Here is a 19,300-nt window from a genome sequence, read left to right on the forward strand (position 1 = left end):
TGTGTGTGTGTGTGTGTGTGTGTGTGTGTGTGTGTGTGTGTGTGTGTGTGTCCTTTCTGGGGACTGCATGCTTCATTATGATCGCAAGCTTGCATACAAGAAGGCGCTGCTCACCGATGGAGTATACCGACAGCCAACGCTGCTTGGCCGTGAGCTATTATTGTATCCATAGGCACCACGTTAGGGAGCGCTTGTTTTGCCGCGCCCACAGGGCTGGACCACTTGGGAAGCCCCTTCGGGCGAGGCGTTGTCACATTCAAATACACCCCAGCTCGGTGGCGTGCCTCATTAATCATGCCACTCCAAACCCACACCTGTGATTGAATCCCGCTGCTGCCTCTACTTTTCCAATAACCGCGGTCAATTGTTTTTGCCGACAAAGTATAGTTTTTTACTGCGTCGGAGGCGCACCGTCTCAAGCGAACTTGATCCACGAGAGGCACCACAGAGCGAGCTAAAGCGAGCAAGTTGCTGTGCCGAACATTGCGAACTGTGTTTCCTCTGGTGGTCCATTTTTAGAGGGGGTTTTGACAACTTGGGATGTCCAGAAACGAGTTAGGAGGGCTGGCAGAGTGTTGTGCCATGGAGTGTGTGTGCGTGCGCGTGTGTGTGTGTGTGTGTGTGTGTGTGTGCGCGTGTGTGTGCGTGTGTGTGTGTGTGTGTGTGTGTGTGTGTGTGTGTGTGTGTGTGTGTGTGTGTACAATTGCAAAGTTTAAGTTGAAAGGAGCTAATTTAATATATATTTATTTTTATAATGTAAATTACAAAAATGCATAAATAAATCTAATAATAAAGAACTACTTAACTATAAAATGTCCGATAATAACACATGTCCAGTATGAAACAGGTGGCTAGAAGTCTGTTTATTTTTATGGGAAACACATATAGTTTTCATTTCAATATGCTGACAAATTGCCAGACAGTTTGTTGACAGCACTCTTTCTACAAACAGACTTATATGCAATGGCTCCCGTACAATATGTCCATGAATAACTATGAATGATTTTGCAATTTTTAGCAGTCTTGAAAATGACAACTGTAAAAAAAAAAAAGGTTTTGTTTTCTCTATTTTTTCTTCTCTTCGCAGCGCTCCAAAATAGCCGTTTATGAGAAAATGTGGTCATATATGAAATCGGCGGAACCCTCTGTGTTTGCCAAGACCACTCCAGACGGGGTCGCCCGGGTGCGCAAGTCGAAGGGCAAGTTCGCCTTTCTCCTGGAGTCCACAATGAACGAGTACATCGAGCAGCGGAAGCCGTGTGACACCATGAAAGTGGGAGGCAACCTCGACTCTAAGGGCTACGGTGTAGCTACTCCTAAAGGCTCCGCATTAAGGTGGGTGGAATAATATAACAATATATCCACGTTGTTATAGTATTCCACCTTCCCTGATGTCTCCCGTGCTCATTCTTTTCTTCTGCACTTTAACCCGCCCCCTCTTTACTCCCAAGCACATCAGGAAAGTAAACCGTTTCAAAAGTATTTAATATTTTTATTTCAAATGTAATCTAGACATGTACATGTACTGTATGTGCGTATTTTTGTATTTACGTATGTATATACGTAAATGTACGTAAATACGTAATATATATATATATATATATATATGGCGGCCCCATTTATATATATATATACGGTATATATATATATATATATATATATATATATATATATATGATACGCACACGCACGCACGCACACACACACACACACGCACACACACAGAGAGTACATAGTACATAGTACATACATACACAAGCTTTGTGGGCAGGTGGGTGGGTGGGTGGTGAAATTATTTGTGGTTTGTGTCTCTGTCTTGTTTTCTTCTTTCTCTTAAGGGCAATGCTATTGTATTTTAGTAACATTTACGTAATTAATCTGAATGTTGATTGATGGAGCTATGCATACAGTCTTTCCATCCTTGTCTTGCCCTTTTCCCCCTGACTCTTTCCTTCCCTCTGTTCTCTGTGGTTTCCCCATCTGGTCCTTTTGCATTGCTTCTAGTTTAACATTTAAATGTAATGTCCTCTCTTAACGTGCTACTTAGTACTTACAATGCTGGTCTGTCAGTTGTGATGAATGGTGCCTTGCATGCTGGATGTTGTTATTTCTACTCAATGACAGAATGTCCCCATCCCGCACACTTCAGTTCTTAGCAGTGTGACCCTTCACGCCACCCTTCTAATATTTGACACCTTATTTGCACTTCTTACCTCTCCACACCAGTGAAATTCTTTACCAATTTGTCTTTTCCGTGCTCCCTTTATGAACCATTGATATTTTTAACAATTAATTCTTTTTTTTACTGATAATCCATATTAGATTTCTCACGGACCTGAAAATTTTCTTACAAGTTATGTTTTATCGTTTCAAGAAATGCTGTTAACCTGGCAGTGTTAAAACTGAATGAGCAAGGCCTCTTGGACAAATTGAAAAACAAATGGTGGTACGACAAGGGAGAGTGCGGCAGCGGGGGAGGTGACTCTAAGGTCAGCCTCAATGACACCAAAGTCGGGTACCCTAGTAGAGAGTAATCGGCAAGGCTGTCAATACTGAAACCTTTACAAATTACATGTTCTTATGTGATAAATGTTTTTATTTTTATATTAAGAAACTGAGATCAAACTGGGAACCCTTTACTTGGCTATGGATAAAAAAAAAAAAAAAGAAGAAGAAAAAAGACTAATAACAGCAATGATACTGTAGGCAGGAACAAGCATGCCAGAAAAAGAGTGGAAGTTGAAAATTAGGGGGGGTTTGATTTGGTCTGTGGTTATGAAAGGTAGAACATGTTTGCCTGAATCGCCTCTGTTTTTTATAGCCACAGGCCAACATTAGAGAATAGTAAGTATAGTACAATATACAGTATACTCCAATCTGCCGCTGGGGACAGATTAGGCACGGGGGACAGCGTTGTCTTGAGGGGATTTAGCATTACAGGCAAACGTGAGAATTCTAATGGCAAAGTAACACCTACAGTAATGGTCCGAACGTTTGTTCAATACCAACATCTCACTGTGGAGAATATGACCAGGGGCCCCATTTAAAAAACAAACAAACATTTGAATCAAATGTTATATATTGTGTAGCCATACCACACCTTCTATCTACCCTGTGGAACACATAAGTGCAGTTGAATGAGCTCCCATTTCTCACAATTTCTTTCTAGAATGCTATGCTAGTACAGTATCTATACTTAACCACATAAACCCTCTATAAATGCTAAACTAATAGCCTTAGTTGACTGTGGTCGGCTCTGTACTTGATCTGCTCTTTTTCATGCCAATTCAGAGATCAAATATGATTGTATATCCTTCCTATAAATGAGGCCCCTGATCTTGTGTGTCCTGACACAGGAACAGCTCAGCTATTAGATCTGCCTGTTTTTTTCTTCAGCTTGCATCGTGGCCACAGTACACCTTGCATATTGTGAAAGAAGACAGGCTAACGTTGTTGTTGCTGATTTTGGTCATCCATTCCTGAGTAAGCAGGCTATGGATACTAACAGCAAGACAACACAAAGTAGCCATCTCTTCATAATTGCAGTTTGCCTATATTCTTTGTTAGAGAGAGCAGATTATGTTTTTATAGTATCAAACTTGACTGCCACATTCCTTTGTCTTTTTTTCTTGACAGGAAAAAATAAATGTTCTTGGAATATATTTTATGTAATGTAACAACCACTGAGAGAAGAAATTCAATAGGCCTAATTATTGAGTAAATACTGATGTTTAATGATCCTCTAAAATTCAGATCATATAGTTGATTGACTTTAATATACAGTAGGTTAAGATGTGAATGGGAAAAAAGGTAATGATTTAATATACAATTTCGTAAGCTTAGTGCAACTCCAGTTAGCAAACATACAAATATTTGTAGATAATAATTTGAGTCATGACAAATTATGATGATGCAATATTTCTGCAGTATGTACTGTTCTCAATTGCAAGAGAATCGTTTTTCATTGCACAGTTTTTAAATGAGTCTCATACTCATATATATTTGTACTAATATATTCATAATCATTGTAGAAATACATGGTAATAGATATTTAGGAAACAAAAAGACTATAGGGATCAGTAAAAAATTATAAACTATTAGTCACATTTCACTCTTAATTATTGTGGGCTCGCCAGTACCTGGCGAGCACACTTTAGATATTGTCATTATTGTGGGCTCGCCAGTACCTGGCGAGCACACTTTAGATATTGTCATTATTTATTTATTTATAAGTAGACGGGATTTTCGGTTCCTTTCTACTCCTACATACTTAGTGAGAAAATGAAAATAAAAATATCAATGTGTTCAGCTTACAGTGGGGAAGTGTGCTATTACTTTTTACAGCAATCGGCCAAATGGTGGCGCTGTAGGAAGCCTTCGAAAGTACGATCTTTGAACAGGTATAGCTCATGCTGTGTTATACATACAGCCATGAAACCTGTATACACGTATGCGTCTCCTCATGCCGAACAACTTTTACCCTCTGACTTTTGACCTCTGACCTTTAGGTCTCCCACAATTTTGAATTATATGAAATACAGTAAAAATCTATCTCCTCCTGGGATTTTTGAGTTAAGCGCACAAAACTTTTTTCACATGGACTTTGGACCAATACCTATACAGTCTATGTGGTGAGAAGTTTGTACGTTAAACCATTAATTTTTAATAATTCAATTCATATTGCGGTTTTATGCAAATTATTATTCTGCCTCTAAATCAAACATGCAAAGTGTTACTTTCATGGCATTTGGCAAACATGTAGAGGGTTAGTCCAAATATCCCTGAAACCAATCTTATTCCAATTGGCCAAAGGGGGGCGCTATACGAAGCGTTTGAAAATTCAAACTTCAAACGGACATAAGTCTTGACTCGTTTCGTTTGAAGACATGCAACTTGTTACACGCGTGCTTTGACTCAAGCGGAAGACATCTGTGTCGTTGTTAAGTAAGCTCCGCCCTTTAATTTTCCGCCATTTTGAGCAGTTTGTAAAACGCGTAAACCCGCTTTTATTCTGGAATTTTCGCGTCACGTGCACAAAACTTTTTTTACGTGAACTTTGGACCGATATCTAAAGATCTGTCAGATCGGATTTCTTTAACATTGAAACATGCTTTTTTAAATAATTCAAACAATATTGCATTTTTATGCAAATTATTCTTCTGCCTCTAAAACATACATGCAAAGTCACATTTTCATGACAAAATAGTGTAGAGGGTTAGTTCAAATATCACTGAAACCAATCTTACCCCAAATGGCCAAAGGGGGGCGCTATATAATTTTGAGCAGTTTGTAAAACGCTTAAACCCGTTTTTATTCTAGGATTTTTTTTGCAATTTGCATGAAACATTCTACACGCAATCTAAGGACCTTTATCTAACATGCCTATGAAGTGCACACAAAAAAATTATAAAATAATAATAATAAATATAGCTGCAAGCAGCGATAAAGTGTCCAAAGCCAAAAACACCTCAAATCATGAACACAGCCTGGGATGTGCGTGAAATCTTGCAAGCACATTCCCAATAGGTCAAGGAACAGATACCAACCTTCTCACATTGGCCTGTTATAGCGCCACCAGCGGGTCAACCTTTGCACAACACATTTTTGGAACAAAATGGACCAATCTTTGACGTCAGTAACGTCAAAGAGAGCAATGCCTGCGATCTTGACATTTTGTGCTTTTATAGCCATTGTTTTCTGGCTTGAAGCGAGCCCACAATTGTTTCGAAGGAACAATATTTTTCTAGTTTATTTATTTATTTATCTAGTAAGTAGACGGGATTTTCGGTTCCTTTCTACTCCTACATACTTAGTGAGAAAATGAAAATAAAAACATCAATGTGTTCAGTTTACAGTGGCGAAGTGTGCTATTATTTATTATAGCAATCGGCCAAATGGTGGCGCTGTAGGAAGCCTTCGAAAGTGCGATCTTTGAACAGGTATAGCTCATGCTGTGTTATACATACAGCCATGAAACCTGTATACACTTATGCGTCTCCTCATGCCGAACAACTTTTACCCTCTAACTTTTGACCTCTGACCTTTAGGTCTCCCACAATTCGGAATTATATGAAAAACAGTAAAAATCTATCTCCTCCTGGGATTTTCGCGTCAAGTGCACAAAACTTTTTTCACATGAACTTTGAACCTATATCTACACAGGCTATGTGGTGAGAAGTTTGTACGTTAAATAATGATTTTTTAATAATTCAATATATATTGCGGTTTTATGCAAATTATTCTTCGGCCTCTAAATCATACATGCAAAGTTACACGTTCATGGCATTTGGCAAATATGTGGAGGGTTAGTCAAAGTATCACTGAAACCAATTTTATTCCAATCGGCCAAAGGGGGGCGCTATACGAAGCGTCTGAAAATTCAAACTTCAAACGGGCATAAGTCATGACTCGTTTCGTTTGAAGACATGCAACTTGTTACACGCGTGCTTTGACTCAAGCGGAAGACATCTGTGTCGTTGTTAAGTAAGCTCCGCCCTTCGATTTTCCGCCATTTTGAGCAGTTTGTAAAACGCGTAAACCCGCTTTTATTCTGGAATTTTCGCGTCACGTGCACAAAACTTTTTTTACGTGAACTTTGGACCGATATCTAAAGATCTGTCAGATCGGATTTCTTTAACATTGAAACATGCTTTTTTAAATAATTCAAACAATATTGCATTTTTATGCAAATTATTCTTCTGCCTCTAAAACATACATGCAAAGTCAGATTTTCATGACAAAATAGTGTAGAGGGTTAGTTCAAATATCACTGAAACCAATCTTACCCCAAATGGCCAAAGGGGGGCGCTATATAATTTTGAGCAGTTTGTAAAACGCTTAAACCCGTTTTTATTCTAGGATTTTTTTTGCAATTTGCATGAAACATTCTACACGCAATCTAAGGACCTTTATCTAACATGCCTATGAAGTGCACACAAAAAAAATATAAAATAATAATAATAAATATAGCTGCAAGCAGCGATAAAGTGGCCAAAGCCAAAAACACCTCAAATCATGAACACAGCCTGCAATGTGCGTGAAATCTTGCAAGCACATTCCCAATAGGTCAAGGAACAGATACCACCCTTCTTACATTGGCCTGTTATAGCGCCACCAGCGGGTCAACTTTTGCACAACACATTTTTGGAACAAAATGGACCAATCTTTGACGTCAGTAACGTCAAAGAGAGCACTGCCTGCGATCTTGACATTTTGTACTTTTATAGCCATTGTTTTCCGGCTTGAAGCGAGCCCACAATTGTTTCGAAGGAACAATATTTTTCTAGTTAATGAACAAGATCATCTATTTGCTGGTCTACAGGATGACAGAAACTGGTTTCCACTGACATTTTCCTATCTAAAATCCATTTTCCATGTAGCAAAACCAATGTTTTTTTTTTCGTTTTTTTCCCCCTTTTTTCTTTTGTATTTATTTATTTTCCATTTGAGTGCTTTTAAATTCAGAAATCCATCATTCTGGCTCCTCTAGATTAGAGAGGCAGCACTAGAGAACATTATTTAAATACTCAACTACACCACCTGGTGGTTTGTCAAAAGTTTGCTCATTATTACATTAATATTAAACCGTTCCAAATGATGGTTTTGCTATCTAACAGCAGTATATTGAAAATTCCAGGATGTTGTAGCCTACTGTTTTCCATGTTTGAGGTTTGGTAATAATGTTGACTGTAAAAAAATGAATAGTGTTAGGGGAATGGGACAGATTGTTATTTATAGTTATTATTTATGTGCAATTTTGGGTGAATGCTTCTTAAATTTGCCTCACCCAAAATGCACCTGCTTTTAAGTACATTTATGACCAGAAGATATTTGCCTAATTGCGGTTAACCTACCAGCCAGAAACAAACAATTTAATAAAATAGGGTTTTTACTTCCTCTGGTAATTTTATGCAGGTGCAAAAAGTCCCAAACGCAAACATTGCGTAAACATAGCCAATCAGGAAGCAGCAATAATTATAACGCTCAACTTAGCCAATCAGGAAGCAGTATTCTCGGTGACGTCACCGTTATACAGTAAGTTAGCCAATCAGGAAGCAGGATTCTCGGTGACGTCACCATTATATAGTAAGTTAGCCAATCAGGAAGCAGCAAAAAATATTACAATCAACTTCACCAATCAGGAAGCAGTAAAAAAGATTACGGTCAACTTAGCCAATCAGACATCAGAAAGACAGAAAATGCTTTTTACGGGTCTTGAACCACCAACCTTTGATTCTCTAGGCAAAGTTCTTTCCTCTGTGCTATAGAGCCATAGTAAGTCTACAGGGGCAAAAAGTAATCTCCTTTGACACCTTTATGAACATTTTCTGTCTGTCCACCTAAATGGAAAAAAAAAAAGTTTAAATTATGAAAAGAAAGTTTAGGCTTCTGAATCCTATGACATTAATGACTTTGTTGTCCCCTGTAGACTTACTATCGCTCTATAGCACAGAGGAAAGAACTTTGCCTAAAAAAACAAAGGTTGGTGGTTCAAGACCAATGAAAAGCTTTCACTGTCTGTTTTGTATTGTCTTTTATGTCATGACTTTTGAATAAAGATTTATTAAAAAAATAAAAATTATAAAAAAAAACTTGACTAAGTTGAAGAAATTCACCAAATTTTCCTCCTCTTAGGAAATGGCACAGCGCAGAGGCTCTCCACCTATGCTTTCCACCGCTTTCCTCCATTTATATTTTTTATTTTTTTAATAAATCTTTATTCAAAAGTCATGACATACAAGACAATACAAAACAGACTGTGAAAGACAGAAAATGCTTTTCACTGGTCTTGGACCACCAACCTTTGGTTCTCTAGGCGAAGTTCTTTCCTCTGTGCTATAGAGCCATATTAAGTCTACAGGGGCAAAAATGTATCTTGTTTGACACCTTTATGAACATTTTCTGTCTTTCACTGTCCACCTAAAAGAAAAAAAAACTTTTAAATTATGAAAGCTTAGGCTTCTGAATCCTATGAGATTAATAATTGGTTGTCCCCTGTAGTCTTCCTATGGCTCTATAGCACAGAGGAAAGAACTTTGCCTAAAGAACTAAAAGTTGGTGGTTCAAGACCAGTGAAAGCATTTTCTGTCTTTCACTGTCTGTTTTGTATTGTCTTGTATGTTATGACTTTTGAATAAAGATTTATTAAAAAATAAAATTGACCAAGTTGAAAAAAATCACCAAATTTTCCTCCTCTTAGGAAATGGCACTGCGCAGAGGCTCTCCACCTATGCTTTCTACCGCTTTCCTATCTTTATTCAAAAGTCATAACATACAAGACAATAGAAAACAGACAGTGAAAGACAGAAAATGTTTTACACTGGTTTTGAATCGCCAACCTTTGGGTCTCTAGACAAAGTTCTTTCCTCTGTGCTATAGAGCCATATTAAGTCTACAGGGGCAAAAATGAATCTCCTTTGACACCTTTATGAACATTTTCTGTATTTCACTGTCCACCTAAATAGAAAAAATAAAAAAATAAAAAACGTTTAAATTATGAAAAGAAAGTTTAGGCTTCTGAATCCTATGAGATTAATAACTTTGTTGTCCCCTGTAGACTTACTATGGCTCTATAACACAGAGGAAAGAACTTTGCCTGGAAAACCAAAGGTTGGTGGTTCAAGACCAGTGAAAAGCATTTTCTGTCTTTCACTGTCTGTTTTGTATTGTCTTGTATGTTATGACTTTTGAATGACAATTTCTTAGAAATTTTCTTTTCTAGTTATTATTATGTTTGACAATGGTGCCAGTAAGCAGAGGCAGTCTGGCTGGGACCTAAGCCTGGGGCAGCCTTAGCTCTGGTCCATAGCGTTAGTGGAGTTCTCCCTAACGCTATGTTCCTCTACCTCCGTATTCCTTGGCAAAACACCCCGCCGTCTGGTCCAAAAATAACAAAAACTGTTTCGCCCCTCATCAAACCAAAGGTATCAGTGGACAGTTGAAAGCTTACTCTACTTAGTGGACGAGGTCTGAGCCCCCCACCACACGATTAAAATACATTTCTAGGGCAAAATGAAAAATATTCCACCGGATGGAGACGCTCTTCCAGGTTGTTACGAAACAGCGCTTCCAACGTCGCAGAGTTGAATAACACCCAGTGAGACTAATGTTCATTGTAATTCGGTCCTCTGACCTGCGCGGCAGTAGTGAGTTGGCACCTTGATGGCGACGACAAATAGTGAAAAACGAGAAGAAATGGGGTCTCCATCCGGTAGAATATTATTCATTTTGCCCTATAAATGTATTTTAATCGTGTGGTGGGGGGCTCAGACCTCGTCCACTAAGTAGAGTAAGCTATCAACTGTCCACTGATACCTTTGGTTTGATGAGGGGCGAAACAGTTTTTGTTATTTTCGGACCAGACGGCGGGGTTTTCCGGTTTTGCCAAGGAATACGGAGGTAGAGGAACATAGCGTTAGGGAGAACTCCACTAACGCTATGGACCAGAGCTAGGGCAGCCTATATGTTGGCATGTGGACACAATGGCTGCAAAAAACACTTGCATGGTGGAACGCTGGAGGGAAGCAGACCTGGGCACGAAGAATCACTGAGCTGGGTGATTGTCTGTATGTACACCAGTGGTGGAAAGTAACTAAGTAGATTTACTTAAGGACTGTACTTAAGTAAAATTTTGAGGTATTTGTACTTTACTCGAGTATTTCCAATTTCCAATACTTTTACTTCTACTCCACCACATTTCGGATCCAAACATTATACTTTTACTCCACTGCAATTATTTGAACACTTTAACTAGTTTGATTATTATTACTAAACATTTACCACTTCAGCCCTATATATACATTTTGGCCAGTACTTTTACTTTTGGTACTTTAAGTAAATTACGATGCCAATATTGTATTTTTACTCAAGTAAATTTTGAATTCTGGAATTTTACTTGTAAACATGTGAGTACTTTTTCCACTGCAGTACACCAGCTTCCACAGACTTGGAATGTAGGTTTTGTTTTGGTTCAGTCCTGAACCCCGGCAGCATCCATGGAAGCCAATCGTGCCAACTGACTTCCTTCAGGCTGGCTCTCAAAGAGGCTTTATATGGATGCACTGGAAACGTTCACACAGGCTGTTGGCCTGCAGATGGAACACAGTTGTACGATGATGTTTCATCCCAAAGCTCTGGGCATTGACAGCCAAGAAGTCCAAGGTTAATTAGGGGTCTAAATTGATGTGAGATGGCATGCCGAACCGGGCTGCCCAGTTGCCAATGGATGCTGGCGCTGTGATGGCCATTGCTGTGGACACCAGAGGAACAGCCTCTGGGACCATGTTGACATGATGCTCTCTGATGATGATGGGGCAGCAGTGGCTCAGGCCGTAGAGCGGCTGCTTGGGAATCGGAAGGTTCCTCTGCTGTCGGTGTGTGAATGTAAAGCACTTTGGATAAAGGCGCCATATAAATGTGCCATTTATGGTTGAACTGTCGCTCAGGCATCTCAAATAAGGCTGATGGCACTTTGATGTGGTAGTGAACATAGACATGCAGGCACTCCACGTAGGCAGAATTGAAATATCAGATGTCCTTCCGTAGCTTGTGCCGCAAAAACGTTGCTGCAACCAGCTTATGTCTCCAGTCCTTGGGTACAATACTACAATGGGGCACTGGGGCAGAGTAGCAGGTGGTGCAATCCAACTGGTCCATGACTCATGATGATGGCTGTGCTGTAGACTCCAATGCAAGTGTAATTGATGACCAAGTGAAAAGTGCTGACAACACCCAGAAAGAGACTGTCAGTAAGGCTTGTTTTCCCCTCAAAATGTTAGATGTCTGTGGAAAAGTCTGAGATGCAGGCAAACCATGGTTCAGCGACCTTGGACATGGTAATAACCAGTGGTCTGCACACTCTGCGGCCCTTAAATGCTATGAACAGTTGGGCTTGCAGTCCAAGATACTATAGGCTACACACACATCCAAATGGAAATTGAATCAGGTTTTTTCAAGAAAAAGATATGCACACTATTCCTCATGCAAGTTTACATTTCCACCCTTTGTCAGGTACATGAATCAGTGGTCTGTGATCCACAAAAGCTATAACAGTTGAGCTTCTTTATGCTTTGGGGGCTTTATTTTATAGTTTCAGTATGAGACAGACAGGAAACAGGGAGACAGAGATGAGGAAAGATATGCAGAAAAGATTGTCCGTAATGGGACTCGAAACCCGCAACGCACTGTCAGGGTATATTGGAGCATAGGTGCCTGGACCGCTATGCCAGCTGTCTGGGCCAATAGTTGGGCTTCTAACTTTTTGGAGCTGTGTGAAACACAGGCTCCCTATACGTGGCTGTGTGGGTCTGTGTGTGTGTGTGTGTGTGTGTGAGTGTCTGTCTGTCTGTCTGTGTGTATGTAGCCTGAACTTCCTAAACTTCGGCACGCCACTAGTCCCACAGTTTTGCCACCACACACTCGCGCCATATGTCAAATCGACCGTCTTACTCGGGAATCGTGGGCTATTTTCTAAGAGAAAGGTTCTATAGTTTAATTGATATTAATTTATTAGTGAATTAATTTTCCCCATTGACTTATAATGGGAATCGCAAAAACTCACATTCAATTATTTGTCTCTCGCAAACCATAGGGGCTAGAGTTTCAAGACTTGGAGAGGAGGTTCATAATGATTTCAAGGATTAAATAAAAAATAATTGTGTCATTTGGCCGCATGGTGGCGCCATAACACCCCACTTTACGTTTTGGCCTGTAACTCTTGAACCGTAGGTCGGAAAATTAAAAATATTTTTTCCCTGGATTCCTTGGGCCATGACGCATCTCCCCATATAGGCCACGCCCATTTGCGCCATGATAGATTTTCCGCCATCTTGAATTTTCTCCAAAACACACTTTTTGCTCCTTTTCCTACATATTTTCTTCAAATGTCACAAAAATCGGTACACATGATCCACACACACACACACACACACACACACACACACACACACACACACACACACACACACAGCTCCACTTCACACGGGTGTGATTTTTGGAGCTGTGTGCAGCTCCCTATACGTGGCTGTGTGGGTCTGTGTGTGTGTCTGTCTGTCTGTGTGTCTGTGTGTGTGTATGTAGCCTGACTTCGGCGCGTAACTAGTGCCGCACCATTTACGCCACTCGCGCAATATATACATCAAAATGTGCGGCTCGGCCGGGAATGGTGTTCTATTACCTTTCGTTCCGATCCGCCTTACCATGCCGACGTAATCGGCAAAAAACGACGCTTAATTGTCCCCATTGACTTATAATGGGACAATGCAAGAAATCACTTTCAAGTATTTTTCTCTCGTAAACCATAGGAGCTACAGTTTCAAACCTCGGAGAGGAGATTCATAATGATTTTAAGAATGAATCGAAAAATAATTACATCACTCGGCCTCATGGTGGCGCTATAACGGCCCACTTTACGTTTTGCCCCGTAACTCTTGAACCGTAGATCGGAAAATTAAAATTCTTTTTTCCCTGGATTCCTTGGGTCAAGACGCATCTCCCCATATAGGCCACGCCCATTTGCGCCAGGATAGATTTTCCGCCATCTTGAATTTTCTCCAAAACACACTTTTTGCTCCTTTTCCTACATATTTTCTTCAAAAGTCACAAAAATCGGTACACATGATCTACACACACACACACACACACACACACACACACACACACACACACACACAGCTCCACTTCACACGGGTGTGATTTTTGGAGCTGTGTGAAACACAGGCTCCCTATACGTGGCTGTGTGGGTCTGTGTGTGTGTCTGTCTGTCTGTCTGTGTGTATGTAGCCTGAACTTCCTAAACTTCGGCACGCCACTAGTCCCACAGTTTTGCCACCAAACACTCGCGCCATATGTCAAATCGACCGGCTTACTCGGGAATCGTGGGCTATTACTTTTCTAAGAGAAAGGTTCTATAGTTTAATTGATATTAATTTATTAGTGAATTAATTTTCCCCATTGACTTAGAATGGGAATCGCAAAAACTCACATTCAATTATTTGTCTCTCGCAAACCACAGGGGCTACAGTTTCAAGACTTGGAGAGGAGGTTCATAATGATTTCAAGGATTAAATAAAAAATAATTGTGTCATTTGGCCTCATGGTGGCGCTATAACACCCCACTTTACGTTTTGGCCTGTAACTCTTGAACCGTAGGTCGGAAAATTAAAAATATTTTTTCCCTGGATTCCTTGGGTCATGACGCATCTCCCCATATAGGCCACGCCCATTTGCGCCATGATAGATTTTCCGCCATCTTGAATTTTCTCCAAAACACACTTTTTGCTCCTTTTCCTACATATTTTCTTCCAATGTCACAAAAATCGGTACACATGATCCACACACACACACACACACACACACACACACACACACACACACACACACACACACACACAGCTCCACTTCACACGGGTGTGATTTTTCTACTACTAGTGTAGATGTCCCAATCTGTTACTTGCAGAAAACTGCAGGGAATAAGACTTGTTGGATAACTGGTTACAGGTTGGCTATAAGAAACCATTCAATAGGCATATTGATCATGCATGATATCCACTTTTTTTTGTTTATACTCTATGTCGAGTATCATCTATTTGATTTATATGCTAATAATTCAGTGGTGAATACATTATATTTGTTATATTTTTTTCTGTACGAAAATAAGCATGGACATGTAGCAGTCAAGTGAGTCCAGCATAATGTCTTGCAAAACAAAAGCCAAAAGAAAGATTCTCCTCAACCCAAAGATTAAAGTCTCTCCAGACAGCTTCAGACAAATCTATCTGCCATATGGCTGATTATTTATAGGGTATAGGAGCTGTCTTACAAAGACTCTGCTGCTGAGCAACACCTAGTGCAATACCTAAGAGACATTTAAAATGAACATCAATGCAAAGGGCCACATTACTGTCATTACTGCTACAAAATCTGTGCATAACAACAACAAGCTAGTCTTTTTGATGTTTTGTCTTGATTCATATTTGCAAAGCAGTCTTGGCAGCATGATAGTCTTCATTATGAAACGCTCTGTGGTTGTCTATGAAGAAAGGGGTGGCTTTGTGAGACATTGGCTACCCAGTCACACAAAATCCTGAATGTTATTTTGACTCTTGAGAGCGTAAACATTTACCCCAGGTCAATTCTTACACTCTCAGAGTTGAATTAGCACTCGTCTTTGCTGTGACAATGAAAGTGGACTGCCTTTTTTTAATTTCTTTATTAGTCAAGAAAGGGTTCCTGTCAGATCCACCTAATTAATTATTTAAAAAGCTGCACATAGAGATTGTGCCCACAGCAATCCCACCTCTTTTTTGTACAAAGCAATGCGGCAGCTTCTTACTCCGCAAGTTCAAATATATTCTACCTTGAACAGTGTGTGCCGATTACTCAAAGCGATATACGTGGGGTCTGGCACGCTAGGGTAGTTATGGTTTATTAATAAAGTCACAGCTAGTGTTTGCTTGCTATCTGTGATGTCTTGGCCAGCACCCTACTCGTATCGCTTTGTACAGTATAAAGTAGATTAAAAGTTGAATAACATAAAATAACATAATATAATGTTATTTATGTTATTTCCCACGTGAAGAACTCCTGTAAACCTTGCAGTATTGAAACTCAGTGAACAAGGCATCTTAGACAAGCTGAAAAACAAATGGTGGTACGATAAAGGTGAATGTGGAACCAAGGACTCTGGAAGTAAGGTCAGTCGCTGCAGGTCTTTTTATACAAATTGCATTTTGACTTAACTGCTCATATGCAAACATCTAAAGCATACATTCTTCAAAAGCATACTAAAAATATAGAACACTTGCTTGGCTGTCCCTTGAATAACATATCTGCAAGACACAGGGACAATATTATTTTATATTGTTAATAGTTACCAGTATGCTTATTTCACTTACTTCCACTATTATCATTATCTATCATAATCATCATTCATTATTTTAAACATTATTTTCATCAATGTCTAGACAGTTTGACAATCTAGATGAAACAAAAGTGCAGCATGTAAAAATTATTATGTACTCATACAATTATGAAACTTGAATCATGGAATTGCAACCATCATACTGCTTTTTTCTTGTCCAAACCACTATTGAAATGTTGTTTATTTGTGTTCTTATTCATTTGTTTGCAACATGAGTATAATTAATGCATTATGCATTACCCGCTACCAGCAAGTTTCCTTATTGTGAGAAACTCCAAACAGACCATTTCACACCAACTTGCCATACAGACAACTGGTGTTAAATGGCCACAGTAAATTACATTTGCTACTGGGTTGCTTATTTTTTTAATTCTATAGATTTAAACTAGTTTAACCAACTGAGTTTGGTGGGTGATTCAGAGACTGTGATCCAAAGTGGAGATCAATATGATATCACCCTATCAAGGCTTTGGGTTAAATACGAATGGTAAAACCCATATAAAGGAATTTCAATATTTATGTTTGGCTTTTAATTGCAGCAAAATGGTTCAATTCAATTCCCACAGCTTATCACTTTTAAATTTCAAGATGCAGTGTGACAAAGGATAAGTTGAATAGGTATTAGAGTCAAATCAGGGCTTAATGTTTAGACCTGTACGACTCTGACCACCTTCCTTTAGGGGTGACCTTGCAAAGAGACCACAAGGTAGGATAGATGGAGCCTTTCTCTCTACATTCACCAATCCAGCTCTTTTAGAGTAGAAAAGGGCTAGCTTACTATTTCTGCAACTGGGGAGTGACATTTCACTCCTTAAGTAGGAAATCACTGCAGCTTTAACTTTGACAGGAAAGTCACTCTGTAAGTCAGTCTCAGATTACCCCAGGTCTACATAACAGCAGGCAACTATCTGCAAGGGATTTGCTGTCTCCTCATTTTACGTTGTTTAGAATTTTTGGGAATGTTTAGTTCAGATATAGTGTGACTGGTCTACTTCAAAGCTGGATATGAGTCTGGCTGAGGCCAGCCTCACTATCAATTTAAAATTATTAACAGTGTTCCCTACCTCCCCCCAGGACAAGACAAGTGCACTAAGCCTGAGCAATGTGGCTGGAGTCTTCTATATTCTGGTTGGGGGGCTTGGGCTGGCCATGACCGTGGCTTTGGTAGAATTCTGCTACAAGTCACGGCAAGAAACCAAAAGACTGAAACTGGCAAAGAATGCACAAAACTTTAAACCTGCCCCACCAACAAATGCCCAGAATTTTGCCACATACCGAGAAGGCTACAACGTGTATGGAACAGAGAGTGTTAAAATCTAGGGGGTATGTCTCCTGTCATTTTGTGCCACTTTCCTTTATTAGCTTGCTTAATGTGGATTAAACAACACATTTACAATGCATTTAATTAAGATTTAATTATCAATGAAATGTCTTTGCTTATTGAAATTACTGTTGCTGAAGGAATTCCTGTTTTCCGGACTTTCCGTTGCAGAGTCAGGAATAATTGTCATGTATATTCCCTACATGCCTGTGGTGGCTTTACAGATGTCGAAGGTGTCCCGTTCTGCCGGTTTATCTGGATGGAGATAAAGTCACTCTGTATGAATACAACAAGCTGTGTCTGGCATCCTGGAGGCAAAAGACTTGGTCATCAGCTTGGGCCTGAGCCTACTGTCAACATCTGCTCATCCTATGGGTCACGAAGCCTGACACAAACATCCAAAGATGATGACACAACAGGACTTGTTCTTCTGGAAATATGGAATCTGTCTCTTTTATAGTGCCTTATGCAGCCTTCAGTGTCATGGCAATGCAATTGAAATTTAATTCACTTGAAAAATAGACTTCAATTTGGGAAATAAGGCGGAACATTGTTTCAGAAGAGAACTAGATCAGTGGTTTAATCTGTGTCAGAACGTTTTATTTTCTATTTTAAAGACGCAAATGCCATGATTTTGCAATCAAAGGTATCCCGAAGTACATACGTGTTTTAAATCCTTTGCAGACATATTTTTGTGGTGAAAAGTTATGTTGGATTTTAATGTTATATTTAGTGTAGTGACGTCACCTACTTAATTTACTAAGACTATTTTCAGTGGCATCATTAGGACAAGCTTCACTCAATAGATACAATCAATAAAAGTGACGATATTTTACCCTATTCCTTATTCAGAAAATGCTGGTCATGTTAAACTAGTCGAATGGTTTAGAAAGTGTCAATTTATTCTCAAAGGCTGTGTGGACAAGGCAATATCATAATTTGTGTCTTTAGTCAATAAGATGCTTGGTTTAAATCTACAGCAATGAGATCACTTTTGTCACAAACTGCCAACATTGTGAACCAAGAATTGTTGAGGTCCGGTTAGCTTTTAAAACAGTTGGTGCCATAATGCTGCAATATTCAAAACAACAGTAAGAATTGCTTTAGCAAATACTTGCATATAGGAGATTGACCCCTTTTGAATCATACAGTATATTCAAATGATTTAGGTATAAGCATCCAGCCTCATTCAACACTGTACAAATTTAGCAGCTAGGCTCATTTAAATGCAATATCTGCAGTTGTGAATCTTTTAACATTTTGGTAAATTATAACATATAGTATATTTGGTTGTAACAAGCTTTTTCTGTGTCTGTGTATGCAGAAGTTTAGCTGGTGAAGTGTAAACTAGCGTGGAGAAGGAAACAGCCAAGTGTCTGTTTGAGTGACATCTCTTCAACTTAAGGAGGAAAAAAAGAGAAACTAAAGTTGCTAGTTGCTACAAATCATGTTTGCTTGTATTTGTTTAGTTTAACAAGACATTCATCTCGACACAAAAAAAGCATGTGAATTCGGTTGATAGTTTTACCAAACTGCAACCCTAAACAGGTCTGAGTGAGTCAACTTACAATCACATTTTGATCTGTTTTATTTTTTATTTTAGGTTTGTTTCTCTTTTGGTTTTGGTTTTCCAATTTGTAATTGCACCTCAAGAAAGAGAGTTGCATGTGGGCAAAGCTAACCTCTTTAGAGAGGTCATGTACAAAGAGTTTTATTACATTTCCTAAATAAAAGCATTTATATTCATCTTGTATGTATATTCATTATTAGATCCATTGACAATTCAGAGTATGTTTCATAAATAATATCTCACTGTGTCCTGTTCAAACTATGGCAGTGAAACTTTTTTGAATTTGCTCAGGCCACGATATGGCGATATATGACAAGACAGTAGCCAGGTTCCAGACGGATCTGCCATTGCAAAAAAAGGGGGAAAAAATATAATAAATGTCACGCAGTGATATTGTCTGGCTACAAGGCAGGTGTGTTCAGTAGAGTACAAATGTCCATCTGGAGGCAGGCCCAAAGTCCCTCCATCTTTCTGTCTATGCCTCTAGGGC

The 19,300-nt window shown here is 39.2% G+C and overlaps 1 protein-coding gene across 1 annotated transcript in view; it reads left to right on the top strand.

The window, feature by feature from the left end:
- The window catches only part of gria3a (glutamate receptor, ionotropic, AMPA 3a), a gene marked incomplete at both ends in the record, with an annotated part of 87,694 nt that extends 70,455 nt beyond the window's left edge, over nucleotides 1-17,239 (top strand). The window contains 3 exon segments of the mRNA XM_080748916.1: nucleotides 1,088-1,335; nucleotides 2,375-2,489; nucleotides 16,994-17,239. Of these exon segments, the coding sequence (XP_080605042.1) occupies nucleotides 1,088-1,335; nucleotides 2,375-2,489; nucleotides 16,994-17,239 (609 nt within the window).
- Between the last annotated feature and the right edge of the window lie 2,061 nt (nucleotides 17,240-19,300).

This window comes from Nannobrachium achirus (genome assembly GCF_963921795.1).
Source record: "Nannobrachium achirus genome assembly, chromosome: 19".
Lineage (NCBI taxonomy): Eukaryota > Metazoa > Chordata > Actinopteri > Myctophiformes > Myctophidae > Nannobrachium > Nannobrachium achirus.